The following is a 21332-nucleotide window of genomic DNA, read 5'->3' on the forward strand; positions in this document are numbered from 1 at the left end:
TCAAGCTTCGATATTTATTTACGTATAAAACTTTGCATCGACAATGAGAGAAACTTTTCTCTAAATTTCATTTCCAGCTATATTATAACTTTGAAATATCCAGATGATATTTACAGTAAGGATATTGATTGGCGTTTCATTGATCTTCCGTATACAACGGTTACGTTATATTTATCCATGTACATTATACATTTACACAACCGACTTGCATAAATAATTCATAATTAGCATTAGTAAATATTGGATAGATCGCTACGATTAACTTCTGTTAGTTAATCGTTCGTCGTGGCGACGGTGGAAATGGATAAGACCAGTTCTGATTCTTGTTCGGATCTTCTTCGGTCGGTTGAGCGAATTCCAGCTGTTCGGTGCCGACGTATCCCTGATTTATCACGCCCTTTGTGTCATCCCTGCCGTTACCTAGCTTGTGGGAAAGCTGTCTGAAAGGTAAAATTCGCACAAGAATTGAAGGTCGATAAAAATCAGTGTTTCATTAGCTGTATGTTTTTACAAATTGCAGTTAAATCTTCGCAGCTTACAGATAATTGCTTTCATCTTACCTCATTATACGTTCGCCAAAAGCGTCTTCAATTTTTGGCAACTTTCGCCTGGTGTTCCTGGTGTCGAAACTTTCCTCAATAATTACGTGACGATCGTACGGTGTGTCGTAATCCACCTCTAGGATCGTTGAAAATTGATGGGGAAATATCAGATCGATAGCCGCGATCACGAGACCGGCGAATAGGCATCCGACTCCTATTCCAAAAACGGATAGACGATCTTTTTTTAATTTTTATTTTGTTGAATCTTATTTTTATCATGTCGTCGAAGCTGTGGATTGTATAAATACTGAAAATATTTTTGAACGTTATCGATTGACAATTAAATGGTCGAATTACAAATAAGTTGTGGATGATTTTCATATTTATGTATGGAGGTTCGTTCCCTTTTTCGCGTAGGTATAATACTATAAGTAAAAAAATACGGTCAGTTATTTTTGCATTCCCTCACCCACGATTTTACCTCCCCTTCCCTCCCTTTCATTTTCTCTTCCATTTAGTCGCGTCTGTACGTCTTGTTCTATCCCCGTAATGGGCTCATCGCCAAGAACGTTACATGCCTATAGGCATGCATATATATACATATACATAAGAGTAGCGTCTGAACGATACCGAACAATTTTTTCCATTTTCTTTCTCTCGCCCACAAGACAGGAAGGGGAAAAATATTCCGCACAAAATGTGTCGCGAGTGATCGACACTTTTGGAATGGAACGCGGGAAACTGTCTTCAGATTATAGATACGTCGTAATCATTCACCGAGTTGCTGTACGCGGCCGACATATATATAATTTTTTTTTCTTCATCTTGAAATTCTTATTTCTGCAATAAGAATGTCGAAATGAACTCGCGTAGGAGTTTGACAAATTGACGCGAGTCTTGTGCATCGGATCGTAAATTCTAAAATATCCGAAAAGCAAAATAATCGAGAACGTCTAATGACTTCACAGAATATCCACAAATAACGTACCGATCAAAATCACGCGTCGTTACGTATATATGTATAGTGAATAATGTAAATGAATTTGAAATACAGCCGCGTAAACTTGTGCGAGGATATAAATCAGCGCGGGGTTTTTCCCGCATATCGATTCGATCAAAAGCGCGAGAAAAACAGTTTCCACGAAATCGAGTAGAGATATGAATCTTCGAAATGAGAAAAAGTCTGTTCCGTCGGTAACTGCTCGAGTTTCCACGAAATCCAGAGGAAATATGAATTTTCAAAATAAAGGAAAGTCTGCTCCGTCGGTAACTGCTAAAAAAAAAAAACACAAACACAGAATATCGATTACAGACAAAACCCACCAGCGACTAGAACGAGCCAGTAATTCCATCCCAAATTGAAAATTAGAATAGATCCATCGACGTGCGCGACGAGAGGTTCGCACGGCAGGAGAGACCAGTAGGTGAGATTGGTCAACAGCATGCAAATTCCAGTGCAGACCATGCTGTAGGCTCCGTATCTAGGCACAACCATCAGGAGGAGGTTCATCATGGCCCAAGAAGCGAAGGAGGTCCTATAATAATGGGGGTGGGGGGGGGAGAATCGTTTGTTAAAACAATTGAGGTTAGATACCAAGGTCTTACATATAGGTAGGTCTGGAAAATCTGGTGATGGGGGTGACTCACTTCTTGAGTCCACTTTCAATAATTCTTAGATTGGCCGCAAGGGTCGCTGTAACCTAGTAGGGTCACCCGTGTCACCTGTGAGCGACAGAGATAGAAAAAATTTCTCTCTGTTGGCGCAAGCGCGCTACAGCCTAATAATGAAATTTGAGGTTCTGTAACTCAGCCCTACTAGATAGTAGCGACGCAGTGTCGAAACCGTAAACTACAAATTGATTCAATATCTCAGTCACTCCTAGCCTACCCCCTCCAATGGAGTTTCCAGACCTGTATGTAAGACCGTGTTAGATACACTGTTCGAAATTCAAACGTCAGGCTAGTTACCACAGCATTATCGACGAGTAATATCCGGCCTCCCTGTATCGGCTGCCCCAGGAAAAACCCTCCTGATGAAGACTGAAGTACTCGGCTACCGAAAGAATCGGGAAGGGGGCGCCTCTGTGCAGGGCTTCTTTGAAGCTCTTCGACATCTCAGTTGGACTTCGCCACCAAAATCGTTCATTGAATTCGACGTCGTTGTGACCCTCGCCGCCTAATGATTTGGCGTAAAATCAGTTACGAATGTCGGATGGTATTCCAGTTTTTTTTTGTTTCCTCTATTCACCTGTCCTTCGTTCCCTTCCTGCGTACATACGTACCTGTGTAGGTGATATTGATGTGCATCAGGCCGATGTACCCACCGACCTCAGCGGTCATTTTTTCCCTTGAAAAAGCGCTGTAGGAACTGACGACCGTTGTGGAAGCTGTGTGCCATGTCGATCCGTATTGAGCAACTGCGACGCGGTCGTTACAGGTTCGCAATAGAAATAATGTAATTTAAAATAAATTGGCGTAATGACATTGCGCGGTTGCACAATGATGATGGAATTACCGCCGCATTATATTACGCTGCTTTGCGGCCTTAAGGCACGCTAAACTGCAGCCAATGACTTTTCAAACTGTTATACGAACCTTGAATCGTTGTTCCAACAAAAAGGCTGAGGGTTACGGTTAGGAATGTCGTTAGCCTCTGCGGAACAAATATTTGCACTTCAAACGATCGTGTTTATCTGTCCAGGTATATTGTACATTTGTATATTATACACACTGTGAATTCGTCACATTTAACCCTTTCATTCAAACATTATTGTACAGAATCAACTTTTATAACAGAATAGTACGCTATGGATTTTGAGGTCGTTGGTTACGAATCTGTGATCAGATTTGAAAAATTCAAGATGGCGGATCTAATATAGAGGACGAAAATTTCAAATTTGATCGAATACGGTGAAAAAACGCTATACAGGAGTTTTGGAGTCGGTGATTGGATTCGGCATACGGAATTTTCGAAATCTGATTTGAGATTCGTAATCGACGAACCCGAAAACACCTGGGCACAGTTTTTCCTTCAGATTCGATCGAATTTGAAATTTTCATCTGCCATATTGGATCCACCGTCTCGAATTTTAAAAATTCGCTTTCAGATTCGTAGTCAACGACCGCAAAACCTTATGATTTTGGTATAAATGGCAAGAAACCAGAAAGAAATATGTTTTCAAAGTTCTCTACATATACAAAAAGTGGATATAATAGGTGGTAAGAACAGTTACCAGTATGACCAAAAGGGTTAATGTATGTCAATTAAGTGCGTGTGATTGTTACTTTAAAATGGAAAGACTCTTCCGCCTAGAATCGAAGCAAGCTTCTCGATGCAGTTGCGAAATACGATACGTACATACATAACTTAACGTCGATCAATCGTATTCAGGAAATCTTACACAGTGTAGCAAAAAATGAGAGGAGGAACAAAAAAATTTCGTTCAACGAATACACATTAATTATATTTACCCAACGTCATCGCGCCGCCGCGTCTCTTGCGAAATATTATACGATGTATGTATAATTTAAACGCGTACACATTTCTGGATGTAAAAAGCTGCGAGGATAAAATCAGATCCAACTAAACAGGCTTCGCAACGCTTGAACGATTTTATTAATACACCCAGGCTGACTGATCGCGCTGTATCAGAAACCTTCAAAGTTTTCCGGTTCACATCACAAGTTGTATTGGTCAAATTATAAGAGGCGGATGCTTTACGCGTGCGATTTCACAACGATCACTTAATTTACAACACGACTAAGTCGAACGAGAACCGCATCCGTAATTTGATTCCGTATTTCATTAATTTTCAAAGTTAATTCGACGAGACGCTGCAACATGACAATGCTCACGTACTTATAATGCAGGTGTCACTCGTCACGACGTGTTGCTTGCAACATATTGTATGTTAGAATAGCAACTACATTGCGCATCTGCGATATAAGTACCAATTAAGTAATAAAATCACCATCATCATCTCACCTCCTTTCGTATTCCTGGAAATATGATAACGAACGCCGTGAATATCGTGCAAAATATAACGAATATCGTTATCAGGTGAACGTCCCCACTGACTGGCGTCCGGTTACTGTAACTGTACAGCGTCGGTCCACCGTCGCTACGAAATGCGTCGAACCAGCCCCTCATTTCGCATTCTGAAAGAAAACGAACGAAAGAAGAATTAAATTTAAAAAAATCCCAACGTCATCCCCTTCACTTTATCGTTGCATAAGAATTGTTCCAGACGAGAGAAATGAAAAGAGTTCCGCCGAAGCATCAACGCCGAACTCTAATCGTTATGAATGTTGGAAAGAATAATATTCCGTTCAACAGTTTGATTCGACATGAATTAACGTTCTCCGTTTCGAATTGAATTAAAATCAAACGACGCAATTGGGCCAAAAATTTTTCGAGAAAGGAGCATTATACGTTGATATAATATCGTTCGGAGTCGTGGACGGTGTTGGATAATGAGAACATGAGTGTACCTGTATAGGTATACAGACTGCAGTGAGTCAGGTCTTGGTAGGATATTGGCCTCGAGAGGAATGCGCGAAGAGCGTTTCAACAGCCTATAACAATATTGTGCCGTCTGCCGGCACAGCGTACAATGCGTTGAATTTTTTTTTCTTTTTTCTTTTTTTTTTATTGAAACCTAGAAAGAAGAGAACAAACTGTTGTGGGATACCATGAATATACTTGTGATATTCGCGACGCGGATATGTCTGGAATAAAAAAATAAAAAGGATAATATTTATTGTACGTGAAAATAATCGGCAGTCACGTCACCCCGGACTTTACACATGCGAACAATTCATGTATATGTAAAACCGGTTGTGTCACAGGTGAACTTGACGTTATGAAAATGCCGTAACAATAATTCGTTCGAAATCGGAACGATCCCAATTCGCGCAACATCTTAGAAACTTTATACAGTGTAGAGGATTGGCACTTAAGTCGAACTACAAACTGCAGAAGAGTGTGACGGGTATTTTAGTTTCGGAAAAAATGATTGCTCCGCATCCGGTTCGCGGCCTAAAAGCAGCACAAAGTGCGTGCGTGATCGTTGAACGAAACCGCCAGAGGATAATAATTCGGAATGATTTTTTATTTTTTGTTTGGTTGTTTTTCTTTATTTTCCTTACCACAATAAGATTTCGCAGCTGCAGCAGTGCCGGAGGAACTAAACCATAAAGAATAATATCCGCTCTGCTCTACTTCCACCGGTTAATTCTACTACGTTCCAAATTTCCAATCGGTACAATTTCAGCGAGGATGGATCTGACGCACTTATCCAGTCTCCTCGTTAAATGTTATATACTAGATAACGAGTGCATGTGTTCGTTGTTGTCGTAATCCAAGAGAACAGAGTACTCGACGAGGTCCTGGAGCCGAATTATTGTTCTTCAGTATCCGGAGAGGCTTTAACGTTTCACGAAGAAGCGAATCCTCCATCAGGTGCTGACCATTTCCTCCACGCACCTTTCGCACCTGAGGTGTACACTACGTGTCTTGTATCACAGCCATCATCAGGTAAGGACAAAAGTGGCACAAAGACTGCCGTTAAGTGGGTTAACAGGTTTCGAATTGAAAGTGGCCTCCGTCGGTTGCTGCTGCTGCTACTGCAGGTTGTGGAGAACGGAGAAGGGAGTCTCGAAGTGGGAGACCGCTTGGAACTTTAAATGTCGACGACTGTACCTACGTCGGTAACGATGAGAACGTCGTTCACGTGCCGTAATTAATCGCCAGCTAGGTTTGATTGTGGAATAATTTTGTCAGCGTCCGCTGCCTCCTGCCAAATAATCTCCAAGTCTTTCCTTTTGCTTTAACGGGTAGGCTGGATGTTTGGAATTTATTGGATTTACTTTTATGCATTCGACGAGCAATACCTACTTCGGACTGTCGCAATAATTAAAAGGCCAAATGATTGCAGCATGGATCAAACACACGGCACGCGATATCGGTTCTTAATTGATAATATGAGTACATTTGTTTTTATTTTATTTTTTTTCTTCCATGCTCACATTATTTCCGACACGCTCGATGCACGTCGTTAATTATGAACATAATTGTAACGCGTCTAAGGTCTGAATATTCGGTGTCAATTAATTTTCATGTTTTTTTAGTTTTCTCGTCAAAAAAACAAAAAAAAAAAAAAAACAACACGTCGTTTATTTTTATACCCACTTACGATGGGGTAACGATGGTGTTTCAGCAAAACAGTCACGTATACTGATTACAGAATGAAAAGTGTTCAACGAGGTGTTTTTGTTTTTTCTTTTACGTAGTCACGAAGACGTGTACGATACCGTCTCTTCTCCGATAACGATTTACCAAATAAAATGAACGAACGAATCCGTCCGTCTCTCATCGTGGATATCACTGTAGGTGAAAATTTGTAATTAAAGGTGACTCAGACAGAGATTGAACTCTACAGTACCGTTATGTGTCATGTATGTAGCTAATGTATTCAATTATTCCGGTATACTAAATGTCAATTGAAAAAAGCAGCCGTGAATCGATTGACTCGAAGACACAGCGAAATAAATTTGAGAAAAAAAATTAGGTACAATACATCAACCACATAGCTTAGATTTCGTTTAGATTTTGAGAATCTTTAGAAGCAGTTATAACAGTTTAAGCGCAAGTTTTACGTTTTTTTTTTTTTTTTTAATCTTGTAATTCTCCCTTCACGGTCTGCATACCTTCCTCTTTCTGCGCCGGAAGTCAATAATTCAGCGAATGTACAGCGCTGCTGCGATATAAAAAAAAAACAATACGAGTTCGACGACTGCTGAATCGGTGTATGGTACAAAAGCTAGAAGAAAAAAATGGAATGAAAAGGGGGTTTTGGATCGGAGATAGAGAAGAAAAAAAACGATACCGCGCGCGCATGTGTTCGATTTGGCAAATCGATGGTGGGAAATTAAGGTGTACGCCGACAAGATGTACATACATGCAGAGAACAGACGGCTAAGGTTTGAGGTAACAGCAATAACTCAGCTATTTCGGTAGCGATCTAAATCCGGCAGCGTGATGCCATACTTCGGGAGCAGCAGCAGCAGCAGCAGCATTAGAAGTAGAAGAAGCAGAAGAAGAAGGAGAAGAAGAAGAAGCAAAGGCAGCATCGTCTCAGAGTCTGAGGCTTGGCGCGCAGTCGCCCAAACACATCGGCCCCAAAACCACCACCACCACCACCACCACCACCACCACCTACCTTAACACCACTGCCTACCAACCCTCGAAGGTAACAACCATACTCTCGAAATTTGTCCTAACTAACAAATTCAAGCATCACCAGCATCACCATCAGCAGCAACAACAGTGGCAGTGGAATTGTAGGGATTTGCTTTTGTCGTTGGTCCCTTCTTCGGTCCCTGATCAGTACCAACCGTCAACTATCGTCGACTACGAGTGTGTTATATAGACTGTGACGTGATCCGGGGTTGCGGATGATGCGAAAATTTTCCGGGAGGTCGTCGAGTCTCGGTTCGCCGCTGGTCGTAGTCGTCGTCGTCGTCGTTACTCGGTGAATCGGCGACCGCGACCACATTTGGAGTCAGGGCAGTCGGCACAACGGCCAATTCGACACGCGCGATCCTCTTCCGCGGATTACCTACACTCGACGCCCAGTGCCTACCGGGCTCTCTTACTCGGTTATCACACATGCCCAAGAGTGCCGGTTGGTTCGAGCGAGACCGGAATTACATACGGAATTCATAATATCTCGTATAATATTCGCCGCGATTCTTCGTACTCGACGGTCTGATTGCTCTCCTTACGGGGTCATGAGACCGCCAAGTTTCACGGCTTTATAGCCGCTGTTGCTGTTGCTACCGCTGCTGCAGGTGATAACCAGAAGAATTACTACCTGACACTAGTCAGTCCACTTATCGACGATTCCTCGAAGACCTGCCGCTGCTGCTGCTTGCTGCATATCGTAGCGCGTCGCGCTCATCCATTTACGTAAGTCATTTTTGATCCGCTTCTCTCCGAACGGTCTTCTTTCGCGCTTTCGTCACCTCCGGCTCTCTTCTCCCTCGTCTTTGTCTCCTTCGTCTCCTTCTTCTTCTTCTTCTTCTTCTTCTTCGACTGCAGTCATTGCAGCTCGTGCAGTCGACCGATAACCACCGCTCCCGGTTATCTTCGACCGATGTAGGGAACATGGGGATTCCGTATGGATAGGGTTCAGTTCGAATTCGGGCTTCCCGGGGTCCCCGCGTTCCTTAGTCTCAGACGTGCGACTGACCGATCTATTTACGGTAAACCCTGAGCCGTCTGCATCACCGTTTTCAATACCCGCCTTTTATCGGTCCAACATGCAGTGGCTTCACGTTCTACAAGAGATAGCCGTTTTTACGTTCGAAAATGGGAAAACAACGCGTGAAGTTCGATTAGATCTAACTGAGAAGCACGTGCAGTAAATGATCGACATCTCCGAAAAGTGTTCGTACATACATACATGGATACAATATATATACATGTAGGTATATATATATGTACTTGTGACTAAATGAGGACACCATATTCAAATTGCAAGTGCACGTTTTTGATCGAATAACATGCGGAACCAAATTTGGATCTCGGAAGCTCTTCTATCGGGTGCCAAGTGTGTTTGAAGTTGGGATTCGGTGAAGTTGATCAGCGCAACGCGTTGTGCTGGAAATCTGGACGGAGGAAACGAACGTTTGATATTATCGAACCTGAACCCTCGGCGACCTTGTTTGAAAAGTTTCATTTCCGCGTGACGAATCGGTCAAGTATCAGAGGTATAGGTCCTTCCTATACTCACTCGTCGCGGTTGTGTGACGCCCGCATTCATAGACTTGTTATACCATTGTGCTGCACGATATACAACCACGTCACCGCAGGGATGCGACGACAACGACCTGCAGCCAAGCTCTCTAAAAGCGTGCGTCAACCTCCTAAATTTATCGTGTTAAACGTCGATAAGTCTCGAGTCCAAGTCTCGTAAGAATAAAAAAAATCGGTGTGGATTTCTAGAGAATATTTCACTATCTGACAAGTTCAAGTTCTGAATTTACCAAAAAAATTGTTCTATGGTAGTTCGCATCAGCCGCCATTGGTCAATTTTAACAGCGTAAATTTTTTACATCGATCAGGAAAGGAAAGTATAAACAAGGCTTGCTTGAGTTGGTAGACTGAAACCATTCAAGGAGCGATTGAACGACACCGGAATTTTTATATCGCGGGTAAAAAATTGGCGGGTAGTGTGCAAAGTAGCCTGACTGTGCAGCTTTGGTGGTTGGTGGCTGCAGATGAAGGCGGCGGCGGATCTTTCGGTCTAAATTTGCTCCTCGGGTTGTTTCTATAAGAAGACCGTTGGGGTTATCGCTTTGCTGTAAACGGGGGTTTTCCACTTTGCTGTACCAACTTGTTTCGGTGTAGGTATCTTTATCTTCTGAATGCGGTATATCATTCCTACACCGAAAGTCGCGCGGCTCGCAAATATCGTCCCTCCAACTTCACCGACTCGGCTATGTACGTACAAAGAGAATCGCATATCCGCCTTATGGGAGACTCTTTTTGAATACAAAAAAGCTACGTGGGTAAGGTAACGCGACGTACAATTTCATCCCGCAGCATACAGCTTGCGGTCCTTACCGTGGTACGCTGTCAGTGTTCCGGATTCGACCCTGACGGTTATCCGGTTAGCAAATGTTCACCAGCGTCTGAACGACCATGAGCAGAAAAATAGGTTGAAGTGAGTAACGTTAACGTCACGAAACATCAGTATCATATTCATTGTTTTACAATTTTACTATGACTTTCAAGGAGTGGACTTTTAAAAAATATCGGTATCGTTTACCAAATTTCAGACAATTCCGATGACGCGAAGCAGAGATTTTTCTCGAACATTGGTCGTTACAGTAACGTTACTAACTTTGATGACGTAGCAGCAGTTAGACACGAATGATCACGATTCCTATATCCAAATTCTAAAGGGAAAGAGGTTCAACCTGTAGGTTCGCGAGTTCGATTATTCGGTTTGAAATATTATATCCTTTGGAAAAAACGTAATGTGTATGTGAAAGAAAAATATTGCGAGGGGATACCGGCTGGAGGTGAAAGAGGGGGAGGCTAGCCGGTCGTTTATACTTTGTATACTGTGGATATATAGTTGTGGTACAGTGTTATATTGTGTGTGATATTATTTATAGACTTCGCGGCCTCGTGGGTAGTGGCCGCGGTAGTACCGGGTGCAGTGATCAAGGCGTATTATACTTGCTTAAATACGCACAAACCGCTACTACAGTCCAGCCGAAACAGATCTGAATGAAAAAAATTTCGTAATATGGGTGCATTTTGATGCCGAAAGGGGTTTTCGACCCCAAGAAACACAATTATGAAGTCATTTTTGAGCCGCATTTCCGGCGTTTCGAGCAAACAGGAAAACTTTACGTTTTTTGCGTTTTCCGCAAAAACTGCTATCGACAGATGATAAACGACTTGACCATCGTGTATTGCGGAAAATTCTACATCGAATTATATCCTCACATGCCGGAAACGGAGTCGGATTAACAAATTGAGAAAAATGTCATCATTTTACCAAAATTCCCCAGATCCCGTTGATAAATAGAATTTCTTCTTCCTTAATTTGTTAAACCAACTCCGTTTCCGGCATAGGAGGACGTAGTTCGATGTAAAATATTCCGCTCTACACGATGGCCGAAAAGCAGTTTTTGAGGAAACCGCAAAAATCGTCAAAATTTCCTGTTTTCTCGAAACGCCGGTTATCCAGCTCAAAAATAACTTCAAATTTGAATTCCTCAGGGTAGAAAATCCCTATACACAAATTTTTCCAGCCATATCCCGTATAGTTTTAATTCGGGCCTATTTTGGCTCAACTATACGCTTCCAGCCCTTTCTCGCTTTGTACTTAAACCCACGTATTATAGATACCTACACTCGTCTGCAAAAGCTTTATTGCGACGTCTCTCTCCCTCACTGCAGATACAGATCCAATGTGCAAACCAAGTTTGTATTCGCCGCGTCTCGTGCCAAACACGCCTCGCACTATCATGCCTATAGAAGGTGTCTTCTCGTCTATTTTTCCGATTTCACTGTAGTTGTGTGTTTTTATACGTATTCATCTTTCTCCGTTTTGATGGAACCTAAAGTCAGATGACTGAGAGTGCCTTGAATTAGGATCACGAAACTATGTGAATGGGACAAAGTGTTTTTCCTTCGACTTGTATGGTCTAGGCGTAAGATACTCCTTCGCGAATCGTCGTAAATATACCGCGGAGGAAAATAATAGCAACCCACTCAATACCAAAAAAAAAATAACAGGGTTGAAAGAGAAATCTTTGCATACGTGGTATATGCACGTAAGTATTGGAGACACGGAATTAGCAAGAATTTGCGGTTTACGTTAAACAGGTCAAAAGAGCTATTTTCGCGTGTAAAATAGCAAGCTGCCAGAGCTGCGTGTGTGTGTGCGTACATAAAGCAAATGCGAAACTGAAGTGTTTGAAATCCTACGCATTGATTTTTTAAAAACGTGTCTCCCGTTGTGCGCAGAAAATTTGAACTAAATGACGGTACTACGCGACCATCCAACATTAGAAATGGAGGAAGAAAAAAACATCATCACCGTCGCCATGGGTTAAAATCGCGAAAACCGTTCATACCCATTGTTTGGCGAGAAGAAATAAGATAGAAACGAACCGACAGCAATGATGATTTTACTTGCTATAGTACCAATATCACGTTTTTTTTTTCTTTTTCTTAGAGACAAAATTATAGCGATGGATAGACTAGACCTTATTATATATATATGATGTTCTATTTATCCGGCAATGAATCTTGAGTGATTCTTAAAACTTGTACGTCGTCGTCTCAGACATCCAGGTGGTCACGTAATTTTTTCCTTTTCTTCTTCTTATTTCTTATTTTTTTTCGTTCTCCGTTTTGTTTTTATCTCGTCAAGAGCGTCAAGCAAGCATTCCTCGCGATATAAGCGGTGATAGATAAACTAACTTATGCACTGCGTTAAGCAAGTTATAATACGAAATGCATTATGTTGCACGCGTAGAAGGAACATATGCATTCCACATATTCAGACTGCACTCTAGATTCATTCGCTGTCCGTTGTTCAAAGTGGAGTGAACTTTCTTTTTGCTTCTACTCGAATTATTATCATTAGTAACGAAATTTTTGTTCTTTCTTTTTAGGCGTCCCCATTAGCGAGGTAAGATGTCGGAAACTGAAGGTACGACAAATCACTAAGCACAAATAATATATGTATATATACCTATAGTAAAAATAATTCAATATATGTAATACGTAACGGAATGAGAAAAATAATATGCATGAAGTAGCGAATAAAGAATCGTCTGGAAATCGGATCACTGTCTGAAACGTTATATACGATTACAATCGATATTCCAGGCACACCGTCGGTGCAGGACGACAACGAGGAAGCTTCGATCGATTCAACCGATGTCGCCAAGTCGGAAAGCGATAATGATGCCGAAACAGAAGACGTGAAGATTCCTCCGGAAGAAACGAAGCCCACTGAAACAAGTTAGTACGCCCCTTAACTTTTGAGCTGGTTAATTTTCCTCCATTTCCCAGACTCGGAGTGTCGAATAATTGATCCTCACATTCGTCGCAACCTGTTTCAGAATCAAAATCGACGCCGGTTAACTGCATCAGCAGCGAAGAAGCACCCCCGACGGCAACAGCAGACAAGAAGCCGACAAGTGATTCAGAATCAGTCGAAGCGAAGAAGCCGACATCGCCGCCGTCCGATCAGAGCAAACCGGGTGAGTGCAATTTGTTGCCTGTATTAGTAGAGCGGCTTCGTTCGGCGCTCGAATTGTCCTGCTCGAGTCAGAGCAGCGAGGATCCTCTGCCACTCGAAGACTCGGGTATCGACTCGGAAGAAGACCTCCGAATGTGGGCTTCCGGTCTCTGCCATTCCATAGAGCAGCAGAGCAACCAGAGTCCAAAGCCCTTAGATTTAAAGTTCCTGGAGGACCTTCTGCTGTCGGATATTCAGACGGCGCTTTCCCGGCTCCAGGATACCCTCAGACGCGTCGACGTCGGCACGCTCACAAAGTACAACTCGACCCTAGACTCGACGAATAAGCTTCACCTGCTACGGCTGATATCGAATCTCCTTTCGAGGCTGAAAGTCCCGGAGGAGCTTTCGGCCGAGCCATCAGAAAAGGCCTCGAAACCGGCCCAAGGAACCGGCGGTAAACGACGCCGGGCAAACAGACATACCATCGGTGTTTCCGCTGAGGAAATAGCCCACGCGAGGCGGCTACTTGACGAGAAAAACATCGGTAATGAGGTCCTGCCTAGTCCTTTGAGCCCCTGCACCGCGCAGGCCAAACCCATAATCGAGGCCCAGGTGCAACCACCGGTGGAAAAACCGGCGGAGGAAACTTTTGTCCGCAAATCTGGAGCTCAGCAGGTTCCACCTCCACCCCCGCCGAAATTAAAGACTTTTGAACAGGTTCGCGAGAAGCACATCAAGGACGCGATAAACCAGCAACAGACTGCCTACTACAACAAGAACAAGGATTTTTACAAGGAGAACGTATACTGTCAGCATTCCTCCTCACCGCCTCCGGAAATCGGATCAACGGAAGGGAACGTGGTACTGTTGGAAAATGTGATCAAGCGAGCGGAAATGCCGAGAAAAGAGGAGCGGGAGTTTCAGCCGGCAGAGGATGAGGAATACAGCAATCATCAGGTTCCGGCCTTTTACCAGCAGCCCGTTGCCTCGAAGTATAATAAATTCGTGGCGAAGAAGTCGAAGATCAAGAGAGCGAACACGATCGACATACCGAGCTACCTTAAACTGCAGGCAGAAAACTTTGGCCAAAATCAATCGGCGGCTCTGAGACGACCGATAGACATCGGGGACAAAAGTTTGGGAAACAATGCGAACATCATTCCAGCGTTCAAACCGAAAACGGACAACGACCGGAAGTTCCTAGCTCTGATCAACAAAAATAACGACACAGCGCCGAGCAACAGCAAACTGCCGTTCAAGTCGTTTAACTACAGACAACCGGACAACGTGGACAAGAATTGGAATAACAGGTTTTCCAACATAAAAACAACCTTCGACAAACCTGCCTCGCAACTCGTCTCACCTGCGACCGATGAGAACTCAAGGGTTACCGGCAACTCGGAGTCATCCTCAAGACGATCTTTCAGCGGCACCTCGGACAGCGGGGAGTCCGATGGGGTGGTCGTCGGAACGTTGCGACTGCCGTACACGACTCAGCCAAAACCGAAACAGAGTGGTTTCACCCACGCGCCAACGTCCCCGTTTCAGAGGATCGAGAAGCCCGCTAATCGGAGCGAAAACGCGTCGATATTCAAGTCGGGTTACCTACCGAAGGGGGGCAGCAACTCCCTTCAGGCAAAGGTGAAGATATTCAACCAGGAGAACGGAGGCCAGACCTTAGCTGCACCGAACTCGATCGTCGCGCAAAACAAGAACAAGTTCAACAAAATGAACGACCTGCAATCGCGGTACGAAACAGCGGAGCGAAAGGTCGCGAAAAATTTGAACCCGCAGCATGGATCAGCGGCGATTTCCGACCCTCTGAATCTGAGCCAATCGAGGTCAGACAATACCGTGCGCTCCTATTTGCCCGGGAACCGAAACGTCATTTCCTCAAAATTGATAGTAAACGCCAACGTGAACGGCGACGAACAGGCTGCGGTTAAACATCAGTATCCGTACATCGGATATCCCGGAAATACGACAAAGATTACCAAGGCAGATAAGGTCCCGAGGAACGAGGAACGGACCGAGTATTACGGGCAGTTACAGAACGTGAATAGCTACCCGCCGAAGAAGATCGAGGAGGCCGAACCGCCGGTTCGGACTTCCTCACATTCGTTCATGATGCAGAAAATCGCGAACGAGCATAACAACTACGAGAATAAACCGAAGGTGAATCAACGGTACGTGAACGAAGCGTTGAGACTCAAGGACAACAAAGAGGAAAAACCTGGTCATATTCATACGCCTCTGAAATCACACTACATAAAGGCTGCGGGTACGCGTGAAAACTACAACAATTCGAGCAGCATCGCTCCTCTACAAAATCATCATCCCAGAGTGCAGATCGTGAAACGGCAACCTCCGGTGCAAACGTTCAACAACCTGAACAGCAATCAGAATTCTAATAAACGACTATCGCAGGATTATTCCTCCCCGGAATACAAACCTCAGCAGGTCATTTATCCTCCACCATTAAACGAAGCGGTGACTCGTCTAAACAGCATTCCCGTTCAGTCCAACATGGCGAGCAAAACTCAAGAGAATTCCATTGTTTACGAGGATTCCATGACGCGAAACTTGGCCAGCCAAGCGAACGCAGTTTCTAACCAGCTGTCGGAAGCTAACAATAAACCAGCGTCTTCCATCATCGAGCCGAATTACCCGAGTCATCCTCACGGCTTTTACAGACCAAGCGATACCTACAACGTGCAGTATTCGGCCCAACCGAGAAGAGACACGACGACTCACCGTCAGCCTGGTGACTATACGAACCAAAGTAATTCGGTGAAGATCGCGAAGCTTCCAGAGGAACATACGCATGCAGATGATCCTCGGGGCTTATCAGGGTCGTACGAAACCAATACAAGCAGGACGATGGCGAAGTCGCAGCAGGATAATGAACATCTGCAGGCTAATAAGTTACCGACGAGGAATAATACGTCGATAAATTATAAGGACTCCGATTACATTCCTTATCAGAGTTACAAAACGAGGAAGGAATTCGGCTCGAACATGGATGCCAATTTGAGGAACTCGTACCCGGAGACGAAGCATTACTACAATCACGACCACGCTCATAATCCGACTCAGAACGAACGAACGCACAACGATCAGATGGTTTCTTCCTCTTCTTCTTCGTTGGGTGAAAACAACCCTGATAAGGAAATCCAGATGTATGTAACGGAGCCGGAAACACCGGATGTGGCGAGCATCGAGGTGTTCCGGGATCAACGGATGCTTCTGGAAGATGAGAACATCCAGAACCAGGACATCAGCTCGGAGGGAATCGTGACGAGGTATCAATGCGCGATTGCGACTGTCGCCACGACTCCGGAAAGCTCCGAACCCGACCTGAGCGAAGTACCTTTCCCCAATCCAAAGCTGTACAACATGGAAGTGTCGGCTTATCCCTCCTCGACGAATGACCACATGTCGGTCAGCTACGGTGGATATAACGATAGGAAGAAACCATCGGTCGAAGTTAACGACAAGTCTGCGGACGCTTTCGATGAGATACAACGGCACAATTATCTCCAGCAGCAAATTATCAATAAGTTACAGAACGACGCTGATAATTCGAACAACAAGAATCAGGATTACCCACGGAGAAAATCGCTGGAAAAGTTCAAATGGGATGACAAGAAGTCGTCGGAAGTTGATGAGACTGTAAATCGGAGATCTTCGTACTACGAGAAGATAAATCCCTTGTCCCATTTTCCATTCGGCAAAAGTCAGCCTTCACCCCCTGCAGCGGTTGTTGTTAAACAACACGAGGAACCGGTCATCGAGAGCAACAACACACTCGAGAAGATAAACATGTTCGAGGAGAAGAGTCTTCTGCCGTTATCGTCTACGGCTAGACAGCGATTCAGACCGTTGAGCATACCCAAGTTCGAGAAACCCAAGGACTTTCCACCGCCAAAAATCAACGTTGTCACACCGTCTAAGGTCGTGCAGCAGCTCAAAAGCGACAACAAAGATTCGGGGATAATAAGCAGCTCGACGAACATGATCGATTCGAGCGACGAGTACCTGATGTCCTGCGCAAATAGACAGTCTCGTTCCATAGTTTTGTCCAAGTCCGAATCGTGGCATCAACTGGCTTTGAGCAGAGGGAACTTGCAGCCACCTCAACCAGGGGCACCGAATCCTCTTCTGAAGCCTCCCAAGTCGAAGTCTCCAGCTTCGCTCAGACTGTCGAAGCAGTACGAAGCTCCGTTGGCCTCGGACAACATGAAACGAATGGAAGAAAAGATCCAGAGATACTTTAACAGTCCAACGAACGTACCGAGTTCGGAATCATCCAACAACAACAGCAGACGAGAGAGCAAAAGTAAACGGCATTTCTCGTCCTCGAAGAAGAATCACAGTAGCACCGGAGGAGGAGTTGGAGTTGGTTTAGCGAGGAGTCAAACGATGCCGCATTTGTACGAAAATGATAAATTACTGCTCGACGAGAATACCGACGTTGAGAAAGCGTTCGATAGCCTATTCAAGGAAGCAACTAGAACCGATAACCGTCATTAAACGTGGATAAATAGTCTATAATAAAGCCATAAATTTGTTTTTAATTAAATAGTAACGTTTACAAAAACTAAAACTGAGTCTGCAAGAGTTTAGAAGCTGTGATAGCCAAACGCAGTTTTGTATGTCGTGTCTGATGTGTGTTTCCGAAGCCCTGGGATAGATCATGGACGGTTGTTATATTTGAGGCAGCCCTGATAAGCAGTGAGTTCTTGTTTCATTTTTGTACAGTATATACATTTACTTTATTGCGTTGTACACTAGGGTGATCTTGAGAAGGTCATTTTTGAATTTCGACCGGCTAACCCCCCCAAATCGGCTCCACATAATTCAAAAACATATCCTTAATTTTTTTAGATTTTCATCTCGTCTCTAACCCATGCCCCAAAGAGGGTGGATTTCCCCACTCAACCCTTTCAGGCGAACATCAAGTCTATCGAACGGATTTAGATGAAATTTAGTATAGGGGGATTTTTTTGGTCGCTGATTACGAATCTATTCTCAAAATTTGAAAAAACAGAGTCGCGAATGCAATATGGTAGACCAAAACCCTAAGGAGTCACTTGATATTGCCATATTGAATCCGCCATTTTGAATTTTGTAATTTCAAGTTCAGATTCGCAATCAGCAACCCAAGGAACCCCCGTCCAACCAAATTTCATCTAAATTCGTCCGGTAGATTCGATATGCCCCTGAAAGGATTGAATGGAATCCACCCTCTCTGCAGCACGTGTTAGAGTTGAGATAAGAATCTGAAAAAATTAGGGAATTATTTTTGAATTATCTAGAACAGATTTGGGAGGCATGCCGATCGAAACTCAAAAATTATCTTTTTAAGCACCACCCTATTGTACACTTAATTTGAAAGAGAGCGAGGGAAAATAAATGAAAAGAAAAAATATTTCCTTAGAAAAAAAAAATGAATACGTGATATTACAATATACATAGTATTCTTCAATTAAAAAATAGAATAGACAATATTAACCAGTAATTGAGAGTGTGATTTTTGGTTTTTCAATCAACGTTCCACATTTACCTATTTTATACTCATATTAAATTGCCTTGCAAGATTTTATATCCTAACTATGTAGTCCTAATAGTCCAATTATTTAACAGAGTTGCCCATTACCATTATCACTATTATTATTATTATTATTATTATTATCGCAAATGGTTTTCACATATATTAATCTAGTACGTCGACTTATTATTCATGTCTACATAATACTCTATATTCACACTTTAAATATACGTATTTCCTAATTTTATAAATTATTTTTTTCACTTTGCATCTGGCATTTGAATTCATTAGAATTTATACCTATAATTGTATACTTTTTAAATAATTTCGAATGTAGGATTTGGCCAAGAAAATTTCGTACAACAAATATCATTTCTCATCTGCCAATGGTAATGATAAAATTTTATAAAAATGAATAGTCAAATTCGTGAACTAGTCTGAGAATCCTTCCACAGAAGTCGAAAGTTTTTCATCGTTAGCGTTTAATGTTGATCCCTTTTAAATCTGTTGTGCAACAAAATTAAAAAAGCAATGTCTTTTCGTATACTCGGTAAAATTATTGGACGTTGTTTTTTCTTTTTTTTTTCTTTTTTTTTCTATGTTATGAAATAAGGTTTAACAGAATTCTCCAATTCTTGTTCTTACAGTATAATTAATTGCTTTTGCCAACCCATCTTCGAAACACGCACTACACAGCACACATCAGGCATTTGCAATCAGTATACCTGTACCTACGTATACATAAATTATATAACATACCATATACACATAATTATTGCAGACAGCACGATCCTGCACTGATGTGTGCCGATTTGAAATTATTGTTATTATCCGCATATCAGTAATCCCAAAAAAATCCAAACTTACTACATAATAATCCTCTACTATGATGATTTGGTAATATTTTCCGTGTAATTTTGATCATGGTCAGATAAATCAGTGCGCTATGTGAAGTTTTTCCGTTTTTGTTGTTGTTGTTTTTTTTTTTTTTGTTTACCCCCATTTTGTCACGTAATAAATAATTCAGAGTTTAGTTTGATCTACGCATTTATTTTTTTTTTAGATGATTTTCACGTGATGATGTAAAGTTAAAAAAATCATTTTAATCATTAGTCAAGTGATATTAATGATAGAATGTAAAAATTATTGCATGTTCATAGTCAATGCGTAGAAAGCACTGATATTTGAAATAAATTTTTCACATATAATATAATAACTTTAAATATAATTCGTAAAGGTAAAACCGAATGGTGAGCATCAGGTAATTTTTCAGCACCCAAGAAGCCCATATCACCATTTGCTAAGTTTCGTCAACTTGATCGTCAGAATAGTGCTCCAAAATCACCAAGGTACTTATATATAATGCAGTGTGAAATTAAAATTATGTTATGTAAAATTCCTCGATTCGCAATCACTATTGGAAATATTTCTCATTCGTTATCGTAGCACACCTAAATCAGCTGGGAAAGACTTTCAGTTCAAGTTCACCGACCCTGTGGTACAAAATAATGCTGCTCTAATCAAGGAGAGACTATTAGCATGGTGTCGCGCCAAGACCAAGGAATATGAGGTGCGTAATAACAGTGAAAGAGAAGCCTTGCGCAAGTCAAAGGTAAAGAATTCTAATCTCTTAATATGTTTCGCAGAATGTTCAGCTCGATAACTTTTCGACAAGTTGGAACAACGGATTGGCATTCTGTGCGCTGCTTCATCATTTCAGACCTGATGCTTTTGATTACCATAGTCTTCGCAAGGAGGAACGTAGGAAGAATTTTGAATTGGCTTTCACCAAAGCTGAGTAAGAACCAATTTATTCTACATAACTACGAAATTTTACTAAAAATTCCTCGACTCGAACTGCTTTTCTATAAAAGAAACTTGTTTCTTAGAAAGAAGCGATCGTGCAGTGTAGCCAAGATGATACTGAATACATAATTGATTTATAAAATTTCAGCGAAGTTGCAGGTATCGCACCGTTACTGGACGTCGAGGATATGGTTATAATGCAAAAACCAGACTGGAAGTGTGTTTTTACCTATGTTCAGTCTATCTATCGCCGCTTCAAGGATGAGGATTGATTATTAATCTAATGATCGTTGTTTTGTTATAAACTTTTTGTTACTCATTATTTTAACAGACGCGTATTTCAACCTCATAAATAATATATATATATTCATAAATAAATATATACATATATATATATATAAATATATATATTTTGTGATTAACAAGATGCAATAGTATTGGCAGGTCTGTGTACCATATTATTTGTATAATAATGCTGATTGAACAGATGAACTTTGTAATTTTTATACATATATATATACATACATATATATATATACCGGGCATTTTATTTATTTATTTTTTTCTTTTTCTTTTTGCGTATACTCATGCAAAATGCTGATTAATTATATACACAAATTTACACATTCAAGAAAAAGTCAATAGGCTTTTTTTTCT

The 21332-nt window shown here is 42.1% G+C and overlaps 4 protein-coding genes across 6 annotated transcripts; 3 read left to right on the forward strand and 1 right to left on the reverse strand.

Moving 5' to 3' along the window:
• Positions 1 to 128: 128 nt before the first annotated feature.
• Positions 129 to 8090, reverse strand: mol (dual oxidase maturation factor 1 mol). 3 transcript variants are annotated; one of them, XM_069133132.1, is made up of 9 exons: positions 7938 to 8090; positions 5691 to 6036; positions 4528 to 4700; positions 3138 to 3195; positions 2825 to 2959; positions 2511 to 2718; positions 1866 to 2077; positions 561 to 756; positions 129 to 440 (listed from the first exon to the last, which is right to left on the reverse strand). In XM_069133132.1, the coding sequence occupies exons 3-9, from the start codon at positions 4690 to 4692 to the stop codon at positions 269 to 271; spliced, it is 1146 nt and encodes a 381-aa protein (XP_068989233.1). In that variant the 5' UTR covers positions 4693 to 4700; positions 5691 to 6036; positions 7938 to 8090; the 3' UTR covers positions 129 to 268. The 3 variants fall into 3 exon arrangements, with proteins under 3 accessions (XP_068989233.1, XP_046466437.1, XP_046466438.1); XM_046610481.2 differs by lacking the exon at positions 7938 to 8090 and adding an exon at positions 7763 to 7893; XM_046610482.2 differs by lacking the exons at positions 5691 to 6036; positions 7938 to 8090 and adding an exon at positions 5034 to 5147.
• LOC124211433 (iroquois-class homeodomain protein IRX-1-like) lies at positions 7632 to 20218 on the forward strand. Its single transcript, XM_069133134.1, has 5 exons — positions 7632 to 7792; positions 12744 to 12781; positions 12961 to 13095; positions 13197 to 13337; positions 20107 to 20218. Exons 2-5 carry the CDS (start codon positions 12766 to 12768, stop codon positions 20121 to 20123), a joined length of 309 nt encoding a protein of 102 aa, XP_068989235.1. The 5' UTR covers positions 7632 to 7792; positions 12744 to 12765; the 3' UTR covers positions 20124 to 20218.
• Positions 13344 to 20381, forward strand: LOC124211417 (uncharacterized). Its single transcript, XM_046610463.2, has 3 exons — positions 13344 to 18052; positions 20143 to 20218; positions 20316 to 20381. Exon 1 carries the CDS (start codon positions 13469 to 13471, stop codon positions 17849 to 17851), a length of 4383 nt encoding a protein of 1460 aa, XP_046466419.1. The 5' UTR covers positions 13344 to 13468; the 3' UTR covers positions 17852 to 18052; positions 20143 to 20218; positions 20316 to 20381.
• LOC124211182 (smoothelin-like protein 2) lies at positions 20232 to 20947 on the forward strand. Its single transcript, XM_069133805.1, has 4 exons — positions 20232 to 20236; positions 20316 to 20439; positions 20516 to 20667; positions 20824 to 20947. Exons 1-4 carry the CDS (start codon positions 20232 to 20234, stop codon positions 20945 to 20947), a joined length of 405 nt encoding a protein of 134 aa, XP_068989906.1.
• The last annotated feature ends 385 nt before the right edge of the window (positions 20948 to 21332 follow it).

The sequence above is a fragment of the Neodiprion pinetum genome, chromosome 2, assembly GCF_021155775.2.
Source record: "Neodiprion pinetum isolate iyNeoPine1 chromosome 2, iyNeoPine1.2, whole genome shotgun sequence".
Lineage (NCBI taxonomy): Eukaryota > Metazoa > Arthropoda > Insecta > Hymenoptera > Diprionidae > Neodiprion > Neodiprion pinetum.

Excerpts from the sequence above, each read along its gene's own strand:
- LOC124211433 (XM_069133134.1), top strand. Across the intron at positions 13,096-13,196 it reads AACGAAGCCCACTGAAACAA|AATCAAAATCGACGCCGGTT; the intron begins GTTAGTACGCCC and ends AACCTGTTTCAG.
- LOC124211182 (XM_069133805.1), top strand. Across the intron at positions 20,440-20,515 it reads CCAAGACCAAGGAATATGAG|AATGTTCAGCTCGATAACTT; the intron begins GTGCGTAATAAC and ends TATGTTTCGCAG. Across the intron at positions 20,668-20,823 it reads TTGGCTTTCACCAAAGCTGA|CGAAGTTGCAGGTATCGCAC; the intron begins GTAAGAACCAAT and ends ATAAAATTTCAG.
- LOC124211417 (XM_046610463.2), top strand. The coding sequence starts at position 13,469 with ATGTGGGCTTCCGGTCTCTGCCATTCCATAGAGCAGCAGAGCAACCAG.
- mol (XM_069133132.1), bottom strand. The coding sequence starts at position 4,692 with ATGAGGGGCTGGTTCGACGCATTTCGTAGCGACGGTGGACCGACGCTG. Across the intron at positions 3,196-4,527 it reads TTCCAGGAATACGAAAGGAG|AGGCTAACGACATTCCTAAC; the intron begins GTGAGATGATGA and ends TTTGTTCCGCAG. Across the intron at positions 2,960-3,137 it reads TGTTGGAACAACGATTCAAG|TTGCTCAATACGGATCGACA; the intron begins GTTCGTATAACA and ends ACCGCGTCGCAG.